Source organism: Danio rerio, chromosome 16 (genome assembly GCF_049306965.1).
Source record: "Danio rerio strain Tuebingen ecotype United States chromosome 16, GRCz12tu, whole genome shotgun sequence".
NCBI classification, from domain to species: Eukaryota; Metazoa; Chordata; class Actinopteri; order Cypriniformes; family Danionidae; genus Danio; species Danio rerio.
Genome location: NC_133191.1, coordinates 54697796 through 54716557, shown reverse-complemented (window position 1 = coordinate 54716557; position 18762 = coordinate 54697796). Strand labels below are relative to the sequence as shown.

The following is an 18762-nucleotide window of genomic DNA, read 5'->3' as shown; positions in this document are numbered from 1 at the left end:
AATGATAACAGTCAGTACGTCAGTTATGAATTAATGTAACGTTAATGAACTTCACCTGTGATGTCCAAATAACGTTACGTCACTGTTTGTGAAACATTGTTTGCTAATTAAAACAACACGTCTGCAAACATATTTCACTTGAGCTCTGTCAACTCAAACTTGAATACTTTATTGTTCATGTATTATTTATGAAAATATGATATAATATGAAAATGAAGCAATGGAAATATTAGGGTATCACTCGAAAATGTTTAGTATGTCTGGATTTACTGGCTTTAAAGTTATGTGTTTGTGAAATATATATATATATATATATATATATATATATATATATATATATATATATATATATATATATATATATATATATATATATATATATTACATATATATGTAACATACATATATATATATACATACATATATATATATATATATATATATATATATATATATATATATATATATATAAATATATATATATATATATATATATATATATATATATATATATATATATAATATATATATATATTATATATATATATATATATATTACAGCTTAAAGTGACATTTAAAGGCTTAACTAGGTTAATTAGGTTAACTAGGCAGGTTAGGGTAATTAGGCAAGTTATTGTATAAAGATGATTTGTTCTGTAGACTATTGAAAATATATATAGCTTAAAAGGGCTAATAGTTTTGACCCTAAAATGTTTTTTTTTTTAATAAAAACTGCTTTTATTCTAGCCGAAATAAAACAAATAAGACTTTCTCCAGAAAAAACAAAAATATTAGACATACTGTGAGAATTTCCTTACTCTGTTAAACATAATTTGGGAAATATATATATATATATATATATATATATATATATATATATATATATATATATATATATATATATATATATATAAAGTAAAGGGGGGCTAATAATTTTGACTTCAACTGTTTATGTTTAATAAATATATAATTGTTTTATCCTGTGAACTGTTAACAACACTATTAAATCATTTTTTGATAAATCGTCCAATCAACAAATAGATGCAACATACACTCCCCTGGCACTTTTTTAGGTACACCTGTCCAAATGCTTGTTAGCACTAATTTCTAATCAGACAAACACAAGCCAGCTACTCAATTCATTTAGGCATGTTGACATGGTCAAGATGATCTGCTGCAGTTCAAACCGAGGATCAGAATGGGAAAGAAAAGTGATTTAAGGGACTTTGAACAGGAAACTGAGGCTACAATTCGCACAGGCGCAACAAAATTGGACAATAGAGGATTGGAAAAATGTTGCCTGATCTGATGAGTCTCGAATTTCTACGTCATTCCGATGGTCGGGTCAGAATTTGGCATCAACAACATGAAAGCATGGATCCATCCTGCCTTGTATCAACAGTTCAGGCTGGTGGTGTAATGGTGTGGGAAATATTTTCTTGGTACACTTTGGGTCCATTAGTATCAATTGAGCATCATGCCAACGCCACAGCCTACCTGAGTATTGTTGCTGACCATGTCCATCTCTTTATGACCACAGTGTACCCATCTCATGATTGCGACTTCCAGCAGGATAACGCACCGTCATAAAGCATGAATCATCTCAGACTGGTTTCTTGAACATCCAAAATCTCAGAGGAATATTTCAAGTGCCTTGTCCAACCTGGTACTAACAAAGTGTACCTAATAAAGTGGCCAGTGAGTGTGTTTCTGAGGTGAATGATGAGTTTTAATCAACACAACAATGTTTTAACTACAGAAGAGCTAAGAACCACAAAATAATCATCTAATCATCTAAATGACAGTAATTTATTTGAATATTGGAAGATTTATCGTCAGACTCTATCAGAATTTATTATTATCAGACATATAGATTACAACAACTTTTAACTAAAAACCTATGCCTAATAAATCCCTTTAATTCTGAAAAACTGACATTTTCAAGTTTTTTCAATTTTACTCCATAGCTGTATGTTTATTAGTTGTATAATACATTTAAAAACAACACATGTTGACCAAAGCATTTTCCAATGATAGCACAGAAACTAAAATAAACAGTTGAAACAAAGGACTGTAATGGATAAAACAATTCGATCCTAAAACCGCCTGTAGGTGTCATCAAGTCCCTGTCTTAATCAAGTCGAGCTTTATTGTCATTCCGCTACATGTGTGGACATACAGAGAAGCGAAATGTCGTGTGTCACAGGACATCGATGCTACATATATTAATCATAAATACAAATACAACACTAGACATAAATAAAAACTATGCATAACTAACATATACATACTTAAGTATACACATAAGACAGGCTATACAAGTACTTTTACATGAGACTGAACAATGTTGTGCAGGATATTGTGCAAGAGAGGTATTTAAGGCAAGCAGGGCAACATGATTGTGGTACATTTATAGTAAACATCATTTTCCTCATTGAGTTCTTGTAGTTTAGATGGTATCAGGTGCATAGGACTTGTTTAATGACTCATTCATTTAAAAACTACCAATCAAAACAGCTGACTGAAGGCATCATCGAATTCACAAATTATTGACCCATTAAATGATTTCTTCAAAAACAGATGATTGCAGAAATGAAACACCTCAGCGCTGATCTGACATGCACAAATGTTTTGCTTCAGCTTTGGAGCTATTTTCATTGGTGAATCTGAAAAATAACATATTTTAAATTCTTAATATCTTAAAGTCTAAAATGTTAATTGAAAATAATTAAAAATAAAATTGTTTTATAACATCAGTATCACATTTGTGATGGTGCTTATGCTGTTATATTCAGGTCAATGCATTCTTATTTGTGTAATATTACTAAACTAATATCTGATAAAACGCAAAGACCTGATCGTTGATTTTTATTTTTTTTTAAACTCGAATTAAGTTCATTCTAACAGCATTATAATATAATTCTTCTCATCATTAATGTCAACCCAGGCTCATTCTGATTAACCCAGGGTTCAACGCTAAGGATTTTTTCTACTGGGCCAATTGGGCCAGTGGTTGAGACTTTTACTTGCCCTGCCAAAATTTTAATTGGCCCCACCAAAAAGAAAAAAAGTTAATAGATTTTTCTTAGCCACATGTTTTAAATAATGTCTGTGAATCTAGAATTTAAACATTTTAATAATGTTAATAGATGTATATTGAGCAAAATTCAAGATTTTATGCAAACAAAAGAGTAGTATGGAAAATGCGCTGGTATTTTATTGCAATTCTAAATTATTTTTATAAAAATGGCTCGCCAAACTGAAAACTTTTTTTTTTTTCTTTTTTTCCCGTTTCTTAATTTTGTATCCATGTAATTGTCAGCTCATAAAGACTTTAGAAACAGACGTTTTCTGTTAGCCTTATAGTTGATGTTGTCGCCATGTTGCCTTATTTTCGCTGTGCTGGTTGTTACCAGGTTACGGGGAAAAAATTATGTGCTCATCGTTACTGGCTGACAGGGGCCAGTAACAATCCTGTCTACTGTCTCGAGCGTCTTTCACGCTGGCCCCGGGCCACCGGGCAGTCCTTATTGTTGAGCCCTGGTACCTCTATATACATTTCTGGAGTGCGACAAATATGTCCCCAGGAGGTACGTTTTTTTTTTTACTGTTTTTGTTTTCACGAATCTACCTGACGCCGTTGTGTACGCTTTTTGAGATTGCAAGTGCCATTCCACCAGAATATCATAAATCCACCAGAGGCCGCTTTCGACTGACTGACTGACTGACCGATCGACTGGCCCACCCTCCTACTTCCCTAAACGCAACTGATAGTGTTTTTAAAAGCAATCCAGAAAAGCATAAGCCCTCGCGGCAGCCTGATTTTTACCACGTAGAAAGATCTTACCACATTCTCGCCCTGTTATTTACTCGTTACTTATTTTATTACATTTTTCAGCTTTTGTTTTACTTGCTTTCTGGAACCGTTCTTTACCGGCCTCGAACCCCGTCGTCACGGTCAGTTCCGCTCTGCGTCTCAAATCCTCTGACGTATGTGGCAAGCCACTGGACAAACTGGTAACAGTGAATAAGTCGTCCACATGGAGTTAAGAGGTCAGCTGCCCCTTCGCGTTCTTTTTAAAGATGAAATGCAGCCATACGTACTTCTGGCTACATAATTTGCGCTCTCCAGAAATGTATATAGGACTACGTTTTCAGAATGAGCCTATGTTGGTCAATGCTTTTGGACTCTCAAAACTTGCTGTTATTCAAAACAAATTACATAAAGCCAGCTCATAATTATATGGTAGACAATACAGTAAATAGTACACACCACTATATTTCATATTTGTATTATCTGATTGATCTGCAGAAATGAGAGTAATGAAGGTTGTTTCAAGATGCCTCTCCAAGACAGAAAGTCTAGAGGACCGAACAGATCACATCAGAAAACTAAAGACAAGTAAGACTTCAATGAAGCAGTTATTGGTGATCATTATTTTTCCTGGTGAAATTATTAAATGTCTTTTTAAAATCATTTTAGGGAGCTTCTTGATCTCAAGAGACTTTTATCAATGATCACAGCTCCAATATCCAAACAGGTAACATCTGTTTTTAACGTTCACCACATTTTCATTTTCGTTTTTATCACGTTTTCTTCCCTGTAATTCCTTTTATTTTATTATATTTGTTACTTTCCCAAATTGCATTTTTTATTCTCAGCTTAATTCTCGACTGGTGGAGTAGTTTCACAATATTTAAAGAGCCCAAAAATATTAATTCTGTCATCAATCACGAATTCACTTGTAACAAACCTGTTTCAACACAAAATAAGATATATACATTTTTAAATGTAGGAAATATGTAGCCATTGACCACAATAGTATTTGTTTTTCCAACTACGAATGTCATCCCAGATAGAAATCTGATATATGGCAATGTATGCAAATTACATAAGTTCATGTTTGGATTTCACAGATATAACATGCATGCCATAAATGCAACATATATTGCAAAAATGGATTACAACTCTAGGAATTACACATAGATGCATATATATTAGCTATAATGTTATGTGTTTACATATGGCCATATATTAAAAAAGGCATCATCCTGACACAAAGCACTGCCTTCAGAATGCAATGTTTGAACTATTGGATGCACATGGTCCTCCAGAATGGTTCGGTAGTCCTTGACAGCGCCCATCTAGCACAAATATTAGGGCTGGGTAATGTCCTGATATTGCTGCCCAAACCATCACTGATCCACCCCCATGCTTTACTCTGGGCATGCAACAGTCTAGGTCAGGGGTGGCCAATCCTGTTCCTGAAATCTACCTTCCTGCAGATTTCAGTTACAACCCTTATCAAACACACCTGTCTGTAATTATCAAGTGGATTTCAGGTCCTAATTAATTGGTTTAGGTGGATTTGATCAGGGTAGGAGCTAAACTGTACAGGAAGGTAGATCTCCAGGAACAGGATTGAGCACCCCTGGTCTAGGTGGTATGCTTCTTTGGGGCTTCTCCACACCTTAACTCTTCCAGATGTATGTATATGTACATACAGTATTTGAATTCCCAATAGTTAGAAAAAAAAAATCTACCTACTGATATTTTATTTTTCTGCTATTTAATACTGCAATATGAATACATTTCTCAAGATAGTTTGAATAGCTCGATTTGAAGGTTTTCTGGGGAGCCTAACAGTATATGGGTCCAGAAATTGAATGTTCACAATGCAAAAAAATACTTATTTTATCTCACTTCTAGTCTAAATATCTAAAAATTAAGAGTTTTTCCTTAGCAAGTAAAATTATCTGTCATTGGGTAAATGAAATAATGTTTTTTTTCCATTTGAAATCTAAGTAAGAAAGTTTTTTTTTGCATAAATCATAAACATTACATAAAATTGCAGTAATTAAATAGAATTCTGCAGCTCCTGGTTAGCTATAATTCAGACTTAACATATCTTTGCGATGTGACTACACATATTGCCATTTTGAAGCTGAAACAATATACTGTATTGTGCAGCCCTAAAATAGTACATTTTAATTTTGAATTTGTACGTTTAATTTGTATTCACCTCTTCCCAACTTTAGGCTTCATCTCTGAGTCAATCAAAAGGACACAAGTCTCAAACTTCCACAAATGTTCCTGAGCACCGGAAAAATGCCACTGAAGCGTCTGAGCTGGAAAACTTTAGGTGCTCAGTCGCTCATGTTATCTGTTCAATTTGCTCTTGTTCCATTTCCTTGTCTAACTAGTGTTTGTTTTGATAACAGCGTGACATACAGAAAGCAGAGATATTTCAATGACCAGCCACATCACAGATTATTCCTGGACATCTTCACTGCCTTGATCAATAACAGGCTTGGTTGTAGGTCTGTATTTATGTGTATATGTGTTATGCTAATAATTAGGGCTGTGTGGTATTGAAGAAAAAAAATGTAATGCTAGAAATGTGATATTTGCTATATGCAATGCAATAATTGCCAGTTCATTTCGCTGTGGCTACCCCTCCCCTAATAAATAAAGGGCTAGGTCGAAGGAAAATAAATGAATGATACAATAATTTTAAGAAAAGATATTAGTTATAGTTTCACATTATTTTTGGGAAAAGAAAACATCACTACAACTTCTAAAAATGGATAAAACAATTCAAATATTTTGACTAACAAAAACAAACAAATAAAAATAAATAAATATCACCACCACTTTGTATAGTTTTTGTATATCATTCACATTAAAATTTTAACAGATTTTTGGAAAAGCAAACCAGCATGTGCACTCTGCTTTATTTCAAAGATGTGTGTTGACATGTAATTGGCACACAAATATACTCTGGTATTAAATCCATCATTTATTGCAGACTATTGCAATATGTACTGTATATTGCGATATGCACATATGCGATATTTTGATCATTTCGATATATTGCACAGGCTTAGTAATGATGTTTAGCAGCTGACATGGTTATGGATAACTCTAAACTAATCTTATTTATTTTCAGCGACTGGCTGGAAAATTCCTCTTCAGATAATGTTTTAAGAGTTCTGAACTGCCTGAGATTGCTGATCAGGGATCCTCTTCACCAGGTCAGATCCAGAGTTGATGATTAATATCTGAGAAATCATTGCAAGATGGTGGAACAAATCAAGTGTAAATTATTTAGTTTTTAAGTAAATGAAAACAATAAATAAATGGGTTTTCTTGTCATTGCAATACTCTATAACAAAGACAGGCCAAGGGATTGCATGAAAGTACAAACATTGTAAATGTTGTGTATATAAAATATGCAAAATGTTGTAGATACAATATTATACGTATATTTGTACATTAATTAGGTTATAGATTAATAGTTTGGTTAATTAAGCAAGTCATAGGAGAAGGAAATACTTTTAAAATGTTAACATCACTTGAAAAATATTTGAAAAATAATTAAAATCTCTAATAGGAAAAATAATTATTATAATATTATAAAATGATCTTATTATTATTATTATTATTATTATTATTATTATTATTATTATTATTATTATTATTGTACCTATTAGAGATAAATAAATAAACAAATAAATTAATTAATAATAGATAAATACATTACTAATAGTATAATAATAATAATAACAATAATAACAATAATAACAATAATAACAATAAACCTATTAATAATATTAATAATAATATTAATTATTATTATTATTATTATTATTATTATTATACCTATTAGAGATAAATAGATAAATTAATTAAATAATAATAGATAAATCTAATTGTATAATAATAATAATAATAATAATAATAATAATAATAATAATAATAATATACCTATTAGAGGATTATAATTTTCAAATAATATTTAAAATTATTTATTTATAAACATTTTTATTTATTAATTTATTTGTTTATTGTTATTATTATTATTATTATTATTATTATTATTATTATTATTTTATCAATCTAAGCTGACATGAACAAACAATGAATGCGTCAAATTTATGGAATATGTATCTTAATAAACAAAGATGTTAGCATTATTTTGCCAAAGATTAATAAACAATGTGAAAACTGTTGTTTATTGTTGACCAATAAGAGCTAATTGGATCTTAATGCAAAGCATCACCTACATTGCTGTTCCTCCAACAGAAAGCCTTCTTTGAGCTCCAAGGAGCCAGTCAACTCGTGAAGGTAAAGGATTTCACAGTCTTCAAATACTGTAGATGGACAGTCACATGTGGAAATTCACTGTGCTTTATCGAATGTTTTTCAGCACATGGAGTCGGTTGCATCTGTGTATCTCGAATGCGGAGAACAGACGCTGGAAATCGAGCAGCTGGTAGCAATGACATGTGAGAAAAGCAATATGTTATATAGCATGTACAGCATAGGAATGTGCACAATGAAGAATAATGTGGTGCTCTGCTTGTTCCCCACATCATTTGCTCTCCAGATATCTTTCAGAAGTTGTCTACTGTTGAGGAGCAAAGACAGTGGATTATTAATTGTGAAGCACATAAGGTATGTGTTGGAAAACGAAGATTATACACTACCTGACAAAAGTCTTGTCGTTAATCCCAGTTGTAAGAGCACAAATAATAACTTGACTTCTAGTTGATCCTTTGGAGAAGTGACAGAAGTTTGATTTCTCTGATGAATCATCTGTTGAACTGCATCCCAATTATCACAAATACTGCAGAAGACCTACTGGAACCCGCATGCGCCTAAGATTCATAATTAAAGAATTAAAAAAATTAAGGCATGCTGTTTCGAGGGGTCTGAGGCTGTGTTAGATTCCATGTGCAGAAGTTTATTAAAGGGGTTAGGCAGAGACATAACGAATAAACAGGCAGAGAGTCCAATAACAAACACGGGCAAATCCAGACAACCTAGTGAGAGCGAAGGCAGAGGTTCAGTATAACAACAATCAGTCCAAAACAGAGCAAAATACACAGGGGCAAATCCAGAAGACGTGGTGAGAAGGCAGGCAAAAGGTCAAAGCAACAATAAGCAGTCCAAAACAGAGCAAGAGGGTAAAGACAGACAGCATACTTGATCAAGGCTATAGATATATACATTAGATGTCGCCTACCCTGTTGTTGTCTATTGGAAGGAATGCGTCAATAGAGCTGCCATTTTAGTACAGGGTAGCGCTCCTTTACAATGACTGCGGGACCAAGCTGCAGTGGAGGACTGTGGCCATCCACAGCCAGAGATGTACACATATACACATGTATCTATGATCGGGAGTTTTCCCTGTGGTCAGTATGCGTTTTTTTTTTTTAAATTACGAAACTTATAATTTTACATCACTTTTCTACATCGATGGATCAGTGATCGCAAAGGCATTCCTGACAAAAGGCTTGTGTTTGTGTGTATGGAAATGCACCATCTACCCTCCCTGTTGAATTTGATCTAATCATTTCCTAAAACACACCTCCTCGCCTGCTTTCACTTCTCATACTGATGGAGGGAGCGGTTTGTTTGTGAATGAATCTCTGTTATGTACGACTCGCTCATTTAGCTGACACGTACACATACACGTTTCTGGCACCGCAGCACCTCGTTGTCATATTTCTTTTGCATTGTTTGCTGATTTTATTCAACAAAACTAGCATAAGCTGAGTATTTAGTGTGAGTTGGTGCTCCTTTGCCATATGGTGAATGCAGTAGGTGACTGTATTATCATCAATAACGCTACCTGTTTAGCACAAAAGTTCAGAACATTCAAAAATGTAAAAAAAACTAAATCTTACCTTTGAAATGTTCTGCCTTTGTGCTTTGTTTTCTTTGTTTGCTCATTACTACACCCGTACACAGCGCTAAAGTCCAGCATCTTCAAGTAATAACACTGTCTTGACTAATGCGGTTGAATGACACTTGTCCTGGGAGCACTGTACCAATATGGCGGCGCTATTGACGCATGCTCAGGGTCCCTATGCGATATCTAGTGTATATATCTGTGGATCAAGGCAGGCAGGGTTATACACAGGCAGGTAGTCCTGAAAGTCTCTTGGAACAATGCTTGGTAATGCCGCTGACCTGGAAGCAGGGCCTGGGCTCTTGCTGAAATACAGCCAAACAGGAAGTGACTGCAGAGGGAATTTTCTCGTAAAATAAGCATAATCTAGAGGCCTTTTCCTTTCATATAAGCCACTTCTGATACCAAATGATCAACTAGAAATCAAGTTATTATTTGCTGTTCCTAAAGACTAAAGAATTTTGCCAGGTAGTGTATTTTCATTAACTTTATTTGAAATGATATCCTAAAATTGAGTTAATCAATAAAAATGAAGACAGAAAGTATAGATAAAAAATGGGATTTTTGCAGATTAAGCCATTTTCTTACAGACGCTCGTGAAGCTGCTCTCAACCCGGGACTGCAGTGTTGTATTAGGAGCTCTTCTGGCTCTAACCACACTTGCTGAAAGGTATGATAATGGCACAAGTAAAAATATATAAATACAGCAGTTACATAAGCATGATAGTGTTAATCTGAAATTCTCATTTAGTCAAGAATGCAAAGAGAAGATCGGCGAGCTTTCAGTTGTGGAGCATCTTCTAGATGTTTTGCAAGATTATGACATGTTATCGAAAAGGTATGCAGCTATATGTTTGATATCTTTTACAATTGGAACACAATAAGCTTTTTGTAATTGCATGGACATTTTTTTTATTTGATCAGTTGCGAATGTTGTTTATAAAATGTGTTATATAGTTTCTCGTGATCACAACTCTCACGAAGATAATGTCTTTTTTTGAGATAATAACAATGTTATTAGAAACGCATTAAGCTTGTGATGCTTAATTTTTCCAGATATTTTAGCTGTCATCAGTTTTTGTTTCGAGAAAATAAGTACAAAATTTAGATGTTGTAAGTTGACAATAACAAGAAAAAAAAAACGTATTATATTACTGTTCAGTGTAACAAAGGAGACACAGAGCACTTGCGAATCTAAATGCATATTTAATAGGAAGGTCCGTAAAGCAATGGTTAACACAGGGGCAAACAGATGTATACTAGGGATGGCTGATGTGAAACTGACGTTTTGACTGTGTTGAGAACCCGAAGCGCAAGTTTTTCGAAACACTATACCGAAGCATGATCTGAAACACCCAAATCACGTGACTAAAGTGTTTCGAAACACGTGGTCATGTGACTTAAGCGATTCAAAGCATCGATCAGTTTAGAAGCGTTCAAGAGAAATTTCCATCTCATATGGCCTAGTGGACTGTGCGTGTGCATGCTGGTTCTGTGCTTCAAATGACTTTTGGGTTCGAATCCCGACTTGTACAAATACTCCAAAATTATAGTTTATGTACTTTAATCATGTTTCTGTTTTATGGTGTAGTCTTAATAGGGTACAGTTGCTGATACGCCATCAGTTTAGCATCATTTTTGTAACACTAAAACAATAATTAATGTTTTTACAGTTCTGTGATGGTTGGGTTCAGGTGGACGTTAATAAAAACACAATAAATGGGAAATTTAATGAATAATATAAATAATTCTTGTTAACTTCTGGCCACAACTGTGTCTGATCTTGTTTTATGACCAAAACAAGACAAATTTATTCACAACGTGTTTATTCGGATGTCAGACCAATGTTGAAGCAAAATAATACAAGAACAAAGCATTACCAACTGGTAATTTCAGCATTTCAAAACAGCTGTATCAGCCTGGATTTGAACCCACTATCCCAGCATGGTAGTCGTAAACCTTAACCACTCCACTACTTGACTTTTTAGCCCTGTAAAGTTTACTGTTCTTTGCTGAAGCTGTTTCAGTGCAATACATTAAAATGACCACTAGGTGTCACTGTAGAGTGGGGTTTCGAAACGTTTCAAAGCTTCGATACATTTGCTTTGCCTGTTTCTGGGTTTCATGAAGCCTCACTTTGCCCACCGCTAATGTATACAGGCAATCCAGAGTTGTAGTCAGAAACACAGGCAGATGACCAAAAGACAGGCAGCAGACAAGGATGAACAATTTTACAATGCAAGGGTAAAAAACACAGGAAAACAAACCAGGAGAACTGCTTTGGAATGTTCGCAGGATAAACAAGACTCAACACTTCAATGAATGAAAGTGAGGTGTATTTATAATCCTTGTAATCAGTGTAGATGAGCAGCGGCTGTGTCTGTGTGCGAGCGTACGGATTATTGTCCGCTGTTACCAGCGCTGATGAGCGCAGGGGTTTCTGGGAGTTGGAGTTCGCTCAGCGGTAGTCTCCCATATAGGAAACCCCACTAGCAATTGGCACAAACAACAGGAAGTGATCGCCTGCGGAGAAAACTCCACTGTTAATCACAACATTCAGAAGTTTGTGGTTGTGTGGGATTTATTTTTTTAAATAGTATTTTTATTGAGCAGTACAATAAATAATAGCAGTAATAGCATTATGTTTCTTTTAAATATTGATAACTATCATTAAATATCGATTTTATAAGGACACCTCCTTATAAAATGAATGCTTTAATCCATTTCTCAGTGTATATAGACAACATATTTCAGTGCATTTAAACAAAGCAGTTTTTTAGACAATTCTATATCATTAAAATAAGAGTTTGATCACCGAACATCTTCAGGTAAAGATTAGGTAAAGTTTTGCAAAAAAAAAAAAAAAATTATTGCAAACTACTGTCAACTAAGGGGGAGCACGGGTGGCACAGTGGGTAGCGCAATAGCAGCAAGAAGGTCGCTGGTTCGAGCCCTGGCTGGGTCAGTTGACATTTCAATGTGGAGTTTGCATGTTCTCCCCGTGTTTGTGTGGGTTTCCTCCAGGTGCTCCAGTTTCCCCCACATTTCCAAAAACATGCACTATTGGTGAATTGGGTAAGCTCAAATTGTTCGTTGTGAATGAGTGTCTATGGATGGGTGTGAAAGGCGATCCACTGCGTAAAACATTTGCTGGATAAGTTGGCGGTTCATTCCATTTTGGTAACCTCAGATTAATAAAGGAACTAAGCCAAAAAGAAAATGAATGTATGAAAATGTCAACTAATTTGTACATTTTTTATGGTTCTATTTAATGTAATATTTTTGTCCTTAGTATATTAATTTAGGTGTACTTCTTTTTTCACCATGATCTTAAGTTATTTTGTTAAATTATTTCCAGTCTTTGCAAATACATTACATCTTAATATGTACAGTATATACACACAACGTGGACACCAACAAACATCTTCTTGTATAGCAACCTATAGAAAATATAAATTTAAGGTGTTATGTTAATCGAACAGCTTAAGATAACATCGTAGTTTTGTATGGTGCACTGATACCTTTGAATGTCAATTCATTTTGATGTGAATTGTCCTCATTTATGCTTAGGCTGAGCGCGGAGCTGCTGAGGTTGCTTTGCTCGGTGCAGTGTGTGCGGGATCAGCTGCGTCAGTGTGATGGTGTGCCGGTTCTGCTCAGTCTCCTGCACTCAGAGCACATCAAGCTGCTGTGGAGCACTGTTTGGGTTCTCGTTCAGCTCTGTCAGGATCCCGACACCAGCGCTGAGGTCCGGGCCTGGGGCGGCGTGCAGCAACTACTGCGCATCTTACATGGGTGGGTCATGCTAATTTTGATATTACATGTTCTTTTTCACTTTTAGCATCTTTTGCTGCATAATAGGGGTTTAGGGGCAGTTCTAGGGGCAGTGGAAGTCTATGGGGCAAAAAGTGCAGTGCGACCGCAGAGGTTTTAAAAAAACTATTTGCTACAATCTATTTTTTCCTACACACATATAAATATTATATTGCATCATTTTGATTAACATTTTAATACTATTTTAATGTTTAAACAGCATTTTAGGTCCTTTAAATTGTACTTTAAATTTTGGCAAACTGTTTTTTTTCCAGAGAACGAGTGTATGTGTCCGATCGCTCCACCATTGATTCAATTTCCAGCGCCAATGCAGCAGGCAGAATCCACAGTCAGCAGGTGTCAGCAGTGGTGTGCGCTCATGAAACAGCGGAGAACACCATCAGTCTGCAGTCAGGTGAGGAGACTCAGAAAATGTAGGAATTATGAACCTAAAGCCTGTTTTACACTGCAAGTGTGAGCAGAGCGTGAGCAGCGCGTGTTTTTCGCCGTCCATGTTAACAGATTAGAGCTTTCATACTGCATGCAGAAGCAGCATGTCAGCACGAGAAGTAGTTTGGGCAATGGGTCTATTTTGGCCACGTTGCTCACACTCAATTAAAGTGACAGTGCATTGATATGGACCAAAACACATTGAATGACAAAAAAAGTATTTAAAAAGACAATTAAAAAGTAGAGATTTTACCCTATAAATGCATCAATAAGATCCACAGATTTTTATATATTCAATCAAATGAACTTAAACGATTAAAATAAAATATTAAAATTAAAATTGATTAAAATTAAATATTTATTTGGACCCGAACTACAAAACCAAATTTAACACAATTAGTATTAGTTTTGCTTAAGTTGCACACTAGTTTGATCATGTTTAAATATCATTATAACTATATTGTTGAAATATTATTATAACTAGGCAGGCCTACATCATCCTGATAATCAAAAACAAAATTAAATGATACCACAGGCGATTGTCTTCTGACCGAGTGCAGCTTGAATGGCCGTCTCGAGAAGCATACAGTTCTTTAGTATCTATATAATGTGTATAACAAAGACTTGCACATAGGAGGAAGTTGCCACAGGCCTTAGTGCAGATGTAAAGTTAAAAAAGGGTATTCACACACACACACACACACACACACACACACATATATTTCTGCCTGCGGAAAAACCTCCGTATTTCCCGGAAACTTAGATGCACTCGGCAGATACTGTCAGAAAGCCGTGTGTATTATTCCTGTCACAAAATGCGGTGAAAATTCTACACGATGGTAAGTTTGATTTTGGTGCTAACATGTTTACACTTGGTGTAATATTTAGTTTGATACGAACTATTACACCAAGTGTAAGCATGTTCGATACGAACAAACTTTGCCATCTGAATAAACAAACAAAGACCACTGGTCGCTTACTTACCAAATCTGTAGAGATAGGACAATCAACACCAACTGGAGCCGCGTCTCTATTAAGAGGAGACGAGCAGCAAATCCAGATCGCACCATTTCCAGATAAGAAAAGCTCTCAGGTAAACAATGTTCCTTTGACACGTATTGTTGTCGAGCGTCGCATGCACTGTCATCCACACGTGAGTCCAATGTCTAGTCTACATGCTGGAATACACGCTAAGATCTCATGGCTGTGAAGCAGCTTTAAAAAATAGTTTCAAACCGAAAGTAAGAATTTGCTTGAAAAACGGAAAAACAACCAATTTTCACTTTTTAGTGAAATATACTTGTCCCAATAGTGTTTTTAGCAGCGTGGGTCATATATACAACTGTCAACAGCTCAAAACATGTGTTTGGGTGTTTTGTGAACCTTTAAGCTTAGAAATTCTTATTACTTGTAGAACATCTCAAGTATTTGTGGGAAAAAATATAGCTTAAGCATTTTTGTGAGATAAACAAATGTGACACAGATATATTCGAAATACGTTACTTTTTTCTACATAAGGATCCATTCAGTTTTGTTTTACTAGAATAGCGTTATATAATAAAGTCAAAATTAATAAAAGCAACTCCTTTTCCTGTTCCCAGCATGCTGTGCAGCGATAACCGAGCTTGTATTGGATGATACGACAGCGCATAATGTGGTGCAGGTATTCCATCAGATGCTTCCCTCAGTTTTTTTTTTAATTAAAGACATTTATTCATCTCATATTTTCATAGTCCTTGGGCTTTAATTCTGTTTTAGGAGAACGGTGTGTATATTATTGCCAAATTGATTTTGCCACAGAATGGTAAAGAACCTCAAGCAAAATCTCTACAGGTATGGCATGAATAATTTGAGTTATACTTATTTATGAAATGTATTTATTTCTAACTATTGGTGCAACATAGGCTCATTCTGAAAACTTAACCCTATATACATTTCTGGAGATTGCGAATTATGTAGCCAGAGGAACCTTTAAAGTTTCGTCTTTAAAACTAACACTACGGGGCGGTATGATGGCGTTTCTTTTCGTGCTAACAGCTGACCGCTTGCCTTCGTACAGATGGCTTTCCCGGTGTTACCAGTTTGTCCAGTAGCTTGCAGCATACGTTGGCGGACTTGAGATGCAGAAAAGAGCTGACCGCGATGACGGAGTTTGATCAGTCGGTCAGTCAGTCAGTCAATTGACAGCGGCCTCTGGTGGATTTGCCTAAGAACAGCAGGCGCGAATGGCACAACAGAAATCTGAGATCTGAAAAACTGTACACAGCGGCTTCTGGTGGATTTGTGAAAGCAAAAACTCCAAAAGAAAAAACCTACCTCCTTGGACATATATGGATCTCTCCAGAAATGTATATAGTGGTACGTTTTCAGAATGAGCCTGGGTTGGAATTATTATGAAAGAAGGAATACTGATGCTAAAATATTTGTGTTTATATAAAGTATTTTTTTATAATGTACAGTATAGATTGCAATGGTAGATGATAGTTTTACATGGAATTAATTAACTGTAATATCTTAATTATCAGTTTATTTCCTGTCATTATGTGTAAAAGATATTAATGTTGCTCCTTATTTTTTAAAGTGTTATGCTTTCAGAGCACTGCGATTCCTCTTTAGTATGGAACGCAACAGACATCACTTTAAAAGGTATTTCATAAATTTTTTTGTACTTATATAGAAATAAATGACATTTTATTTATTATTCAAATTTTTTAATTATGCAAATGGTTTGCTTGTTCATTTTTTAGTATTATATTTTGTAATATTAATTTAATTTACATTTACATTTAGTCATTTATTATTTCTACATATAATATCTGCATGAAATATGTGGTTTGTTTTATTTGTACATTTATTTTTTAGAAACTATTTTTATATATTATTTCTATATTTAATTAAAATATTTTTACTTTTTTGTTTCTTTAATTTTATTTAAAGATAATATATGAATTTTATTTCTTTTTTAAGATTTCTTTTTTTTTGCTTTTTTTCTGCATGATATAGTTGTTGTTTTTTTATTTTTTTATTCATCGATATCGTTACTTTTATGAAACCATTTTTTAACATTTATTGGTTCTAAATGGTTTGTTTGTTTCCAGGCTGTTTTCTCCAGATTTGTTTGAGATGTTTATCGATGTCGGTCACTACGTTCGAGACATTACTGCATATGAACCGCTGCAACAGAAAATCATGCTTTTATCTGTAAGATCCTGAAGTTATTACACTCATAAAATACACTGGAATATTTTCTCTCTTGCATATTTACATTATGACTGTGTTTATCTGCAGCCAGAAGAGTTGGATATTCTTAGGGAAAGCATCGAGACAGTAAACCAGAACCGTCCTCCTATAAGAGTGGTCAATGGTTATGCGGTTTTGGAGCATCTAGGAAGCGGAGCTTTTGGCAGCGTCTTTAAGGTCAAGATGACCTGTGCTGGTTATTGTTGGTTAATAGTTAAATCAAGCCATTCACGGTTGTTTTTTGCGCCCACTCATAGGTTCGTAAGCAGAACGGACAGAACATTCTGGCACTTAAAGAGGTCAACTTTCACAATCCGGCCTTTGGCAAAGATAAGCGATCCAGAGACAGCAGTGTTGAGAAGATTGTGTCTGAAATGACCATCATTAAAGAACAGGTTAATCTCATTCATAAACAGCTCCAACATTTCATTCCACTTCATTTAGGTCAGACGTCCACCTAGTGCTCTATTTTAACGATCTAAGCACAGAGTCTAAAGCTCATGGTGCAATTGCACCAAGATTCTGTCTGAGTCCACTTTTGCTATTTTAAGGTCGGGAAAAACATCTGTTCACAAGGCGCATGGTCTAAAAAGGTTTATCTTTATTCTCTTTTGGCATAACCTGCATTAAACTGTAGGGATGGTATACAGTTTAACCCAAGGAGTTGGATTTCTACCTTCAAAACCAATCAGAGTTTCATCTCCCGTTCACTTCAAGAGTCAGTTGCGTCGCACCATGGCACATTTGCTATTTTCATGTCAGATTTTGTAAGTGTAAAAACTTAACACTTCAATAGTGAGAAACAGTTAATGACCATCTAAAGATTGAGCCTCCTCCATTCTGCCTTTTCAGGAAATAGTGGTTGACGCACATCAAATCCATTCATTCATTAATTTTCTTTTCAGCTTAGTCCCTTTATTAATCATGGGTCACCACAGAGGAATGAATCGCAAACTTATGCATTTGCATATGTTTTACGCAGCGGATGCCTTTCCAGCTGCAACCCATCACTGGAAAACACCCATACACTCTCATTCATTCACATACACTACGGCCAATTTAGCTTATGCAGTTCACCTATGGTGTATGTGTTTGGACTTGTGGGGGAAACCAGAGCACCTGGAGGAAACCCACGACAACATGGGGAGCACATGCAAACTCCAGAAAGAAATGCCAACTGACCCAGCCGGGACTCAAACCAGCAACCCTCTTGCTGTGAGGCGGCAGCGCTACCCACTGAGCTACCTTGTCGCCCTCATCACATCTATTACAAAATGTAATAATTTTACTTGTTAAGCGCAACGATTTGTTTCAAAACTATTTCTGAATTCAGTTCTAATTTCCAGTAAATGAATAAATGAACAATAATGATGAAGTGTGGTCAAAGTTATAGCCAAACTCACTTCCTTTACCTCTATATGCATACGTCTCTAAAAACATAATCGGGTGGACAAATCAAACAAAAAATTATAAAAACAAATATAAAAATAAATATGCATATAAATTTGTCATGAATAAACTGGCTAGAACAGAACTAGATGGAAGTATTTTTTTAAATCTT

The 18762-nt window shown here is 34.9% G+C and overlaps 1 protein-coding gene across 1 annotated transcript in view; it reads left to right on the top strand.

The window, feature by feature from the left end:
* The window catches only part of nek10 (NIMA-related kinase 10), a 43265-nt gene that overhangs the window by 273 nt on the left and 24230 nt on the right, over positions 1-18762 (top strand). The window contains exons 2-19 of the mRNA XM_009292688.5: positions 4313-4402; positions 4484-4541; positions 6040-6143; positions 6223-6321; positions 6951-7035; positions 8087-8128; positions 8211-8289; positions 8391-8458; positions 10289-10368; positions 10450-10536; positions 13269-13493; positions 13787-13926; positions 15563-15624; positions 15720-15794; positions 16543-16607; positions 17060-17162; positions 17250-17378; positions 17459-17596. Of these exons, the coding sequence (XP_009290963.1) occupies positions 4341-4402; positions 4484-4541; positions 6040-6143; positions 6223-6321; positions 6951-7035; positions 8087-8128; positions 8211-8289; positions 8391-8458; positions 10289-10368; positions 10450-10536; positions 13269-13493; positions 13787-13926; positions 15563-15624; positions 15720-15794; positions 16543-16607; positions 17060-17162; positions 17250-17378; positions 17459-17596 (1701 nt within the window). The 5' untranslated portion in view covers positions 4313-4340. The remainder of the gene's footprint in view (positions 1-4312; positions 4403-4483; positions 4542-6039; positions 6144-6222; positions 6322-6950; positions 7036-8086; positions 8129-8210; positions 8290-8390; positions 8459-10288; positions 10369-10449; positions 10537-13268; positions 13494-13786; positions 13927-15562; positions 15625-15719; positions 15795-16542; positions 16608-17059; positions 17163-17249; positions 17379-17458; positions 17597-18762) is intronic.